The sequence below is a fragment of the Parus major genome, unplaced genomic scaffold (assembly GCF_001522545.3).
Source record: "Parus major isolate Abel unplaced genomic scaffold, Parus_major1.1 Scaffold633, whole genome shotgun sequence".
Classification (NCBI taxonomy): Eukaryota; Metazoa; Chordata; class Aves; order Passeriformes; family Paridae; genus Parus; species Parus major.
In genome coordinates this window covers 8,179-11,373 of record NW_015379518.1, presented here as the reverse complement: position 1 = coordinate 11,373, position 3,195 = coordinate 8,179, and the positions used below count along the sequence as shown (strand labels likewise).

At 34.8% G+C, this 3,195-nt stretch overlaps 1 protein-coding gene across 2 annotated transcripts in view; it reads right to left on the bottom strand.

Annotated features, from left to right (window-relative positions):
• SELENBP1 (selenium binding protein 1) overlaps nucleotides 1–3,195 on the bottom strand; it is a 9,531-nt gene that overhangs the window by 2,808 nt on the left and 3,528 nt on the right. For both annotated transcript variants that reach the window (XM_015616704.3, XM_015616705.3), the window contains exon 2: nucleotides 1,374–1,486. In XM_015616704.3, the coding sequence (XP_015472190.1) occupies nucleotides 1,374–1,486 (113 nt within the window). The remainder of the gene's footprint in view (nucleotides 1–1,373; nucleotides 1,487–3,195) is intronic.

Below are 3,195 nucleotides of genomic sequence, written 5' to 3'. Positions count from 1 at the left end.
TCCCTTTTTTTTTTTGGGAATAGCGATGGAAGGAGAAATTTTGGCTGAAAAGCTCGGGATTTTGGGAATGTTTCCAGGGAATTATCTCCCAAGAGGTTTCAGCAACTTTTTAAACGATTCTGTGGAATTTTTTGGGTGGAAAAAACCCCAAAAATAAAAAAAAAAAACGATTTTTTTTTCCCTGGAAAATCAGATTTTCACTCTGAATTCCTGCAGGGGTTGTCCCTAATGAGAATTAATTTATTAATTAGCGATTACTAATTTATTTATTATGGAATTTTTAAGGAGTCTGACATTTTTTCCCTCCCCCCAGGGGTTATTTTGGAATGTCCAAAATATTCCCCATTTTCTACAACCCTGCTTTTCCAGGAAAAGCAGGAACCTCTCCAAAAAATGGGATTTTCCTGCTATTAAAAAAAATATTTTAATGATTATTTTGGGATTGTTCCTTTATTATTGAAAATATTTCAATGTTTTTTTTAATTTTCCCATTTTTGGCTGCTTTTCTCTCATTTTTTAAGCCATTTTTCCTCATTTTTGGGGCTGCTTTCCCCCATTTTTTACTATTTTCCCGTCATTTTTTGGTGTTGTTTTTTTGTCATTTTTGATTTATATTTTTTCCCCATTTTGGGTTATTTTTCCTCAATTTTTGAGTTCTTTCCCTCATTTTTTTGGGCTATTTTCACTCCAATTTTGGGTTATTTTTCCCCCCATTTTTGGGGCTGTTTTGCTTCATTTTTCTTTTATTTTCCCCCCATTTTTGTGGCTTTTTCCCCCAATTTTTGAAGCTTTTCCAGCCCAAACTCATCTTTTGCCCACAACCACAAGCCCAAACCTCCCCTGTATATCCTGAATTCTGGAATTTTCTCCTTAAATCTCATCCCAAAGAGGAAAACATTTTAATCATGATTTCAATCATTCTTTTATCATTATTTTAATCAACATTTTGGCATCTGGGAGAAGAGAAGTGAATTAAGAGTTCTATTTATAGCAGCACAAAAAGCGTGGGAAGGGCCCATCCCAAATCCAAATTATTCCTGAGATAAAAATCTGCTTTGGCTCAGAACAACTTCCTTAATTAGTCCATAATTAGTCCTTAATTATCCCCTGATTCCCTAAAAATCTCCTTCTTTATTCTGGAATTCATTGTGGGACAGCAAATTTGGGTTTATTCCTAAAAAAAAATTAAAAGTTTGGGAGCTCAGGGTTCTCCAATTTCTGTCCCATCCCAAATTTAATGAGGGATTTGGGAAATAAAAAGGGAATTAAAGCAGGATTTGGAATGTGTTTAAGTGGTTTCTGTATTTAAATTAGATTAAAATATATTAAATTAATTAATAATAAAAGCTAAAATTTACTTGATTAACCCCAACCTCCTGTTTTGATGGATTCTTTCCCAGATGTTGGAACCTGATTCTTCCAAGGTGGAGAAAGTGGGGAAAAATTCTGATTTTCAACCTTGAAATTCCAGCCTGGAATTCCTTCCCTAAAGGAGGAAGGCAAAGAAAATCCAGTTAAATTAATATTTTCATTTGAAATATGGATAAAATAATAATCAATAATGAATAATTAATTATTAATAAATAAGCAAATAATAAACAAAGGAAAAACAAATAAAAATAAAATTCTTAAGTAGTAATTATTTCAGATGAGAATTATTTTAAATATAATATAATTTTAAATATTTTAAATATAAATATATAAAATATAATTAATTATAAAATGTAAGTAAATCTATCATAAGTTACAGAAACTGTTTATCCCAATTGGGCTGATTTCTCCTCATTTTTGTCAACTGCTTTCCCCCATTTTTTGGGCTGTTTTTTCCTTATTTTGGGACTGCTTTCCCTANTAAATCCATGGAATTCCAAATTCCCAGCCTTAAATCCATGGAATTCCAAATTCCCAGCCTTAAATCCATGGAATTCCCCATTCCCAACTCCCCATTCCCAATTCCCTACTCCCTATTCCCAACCTTAAATCCATGGAATTCCCAATTCCCAGCCTTAAATCCATGGAATTCCCAATTCCCAATTCCTCATTCCCAATTCCCAGCCTTAAATCCATGGAATTCCCCATTCCCAACTCCCCATTCCCAGCCCCAAATCCATGGAATTCCCAATTCCCAGATTGAAATCCATGGAATTCCCCATTCCCAGCCCCAAATCCATGGAATTCTCCATTCCCAACTCCCCATTCCATGCAATTCCCCATTCCCAATTTTTGGGCCTTGGATTTGCTCATTCCAAGGGATAAAACCACTGGAATTTATCCCAATTTTTGGCTCCCTGACTTGACCCAAAAGCACCAAATTAGGAGGGGAAAAATTGGGAATTTCCTTGGAATTCCAAGGTTTAATCAATATTCCAAATTCCAGGGAGGCAATTCCTGATTAAATTTGGGAAAAAAACCCCAAAATTCAAATTAAAACGACAGAGAAACCCCAGGAAAAAAAAAAACCAAACAAGAATTTCAGGAATCTTCTCCCAAAAAAAAGCAAATTCCCAAGGAAATTGAAGGAGTTCATTTTCCAGAACATTCCAGGATTTCTTTCCTTCCATCATTCCCAATTTTTTGCAGCTCCCAGGTCCTTCTAGGTGTGTCAATCAATCCCAAGTTTTTTTTTATCGACTTCCAGGACCTCGGAGCCAAAAGAATTCCTTGAAAAATTCCACTTGAGAGTGAAAAAAAATTCCAGGAAAATCGGGATATTTTTGGTTGGAATGTTGGGTCTTTTTGGCTCCACATTCCTGCAAAAAATTCCTCATTTTTTTTATTTTTGGCTGAGTTTGATCCCAAAATTCCCGATTTTTTCTTTTTTTTTTTCCCCCCCTAGTTTGAATTCCCAATAATTCCCATGGAAATAATTTCCAAGTTTTGGCCCCTCCCACTTGTCCCACCGAGCCAAAAGTGAAAGTTCATGGAAATCCAAGGTTTTATCCTTAAAAAAAAACAACAGGAAAAATATCCTGGAAATCAGGGATTTATCCCAAAAAAAAAATCAAGGAAAAGCTCAATTCTGATCCTTAAAGGTTTTTCCTGCTCCCAACCAGCAAATCCAGGTTTTTTCCCCAGTTTTTAGAAGTTTAGGGATTCAAAATTCCCAATTAATTCGAAGGAAAATGGGATTGCAAGGAAAGAATTTAAGTTTGGAATTAAAACCCACCGGGGTTTTTAGGGAATATCAAAATCCAA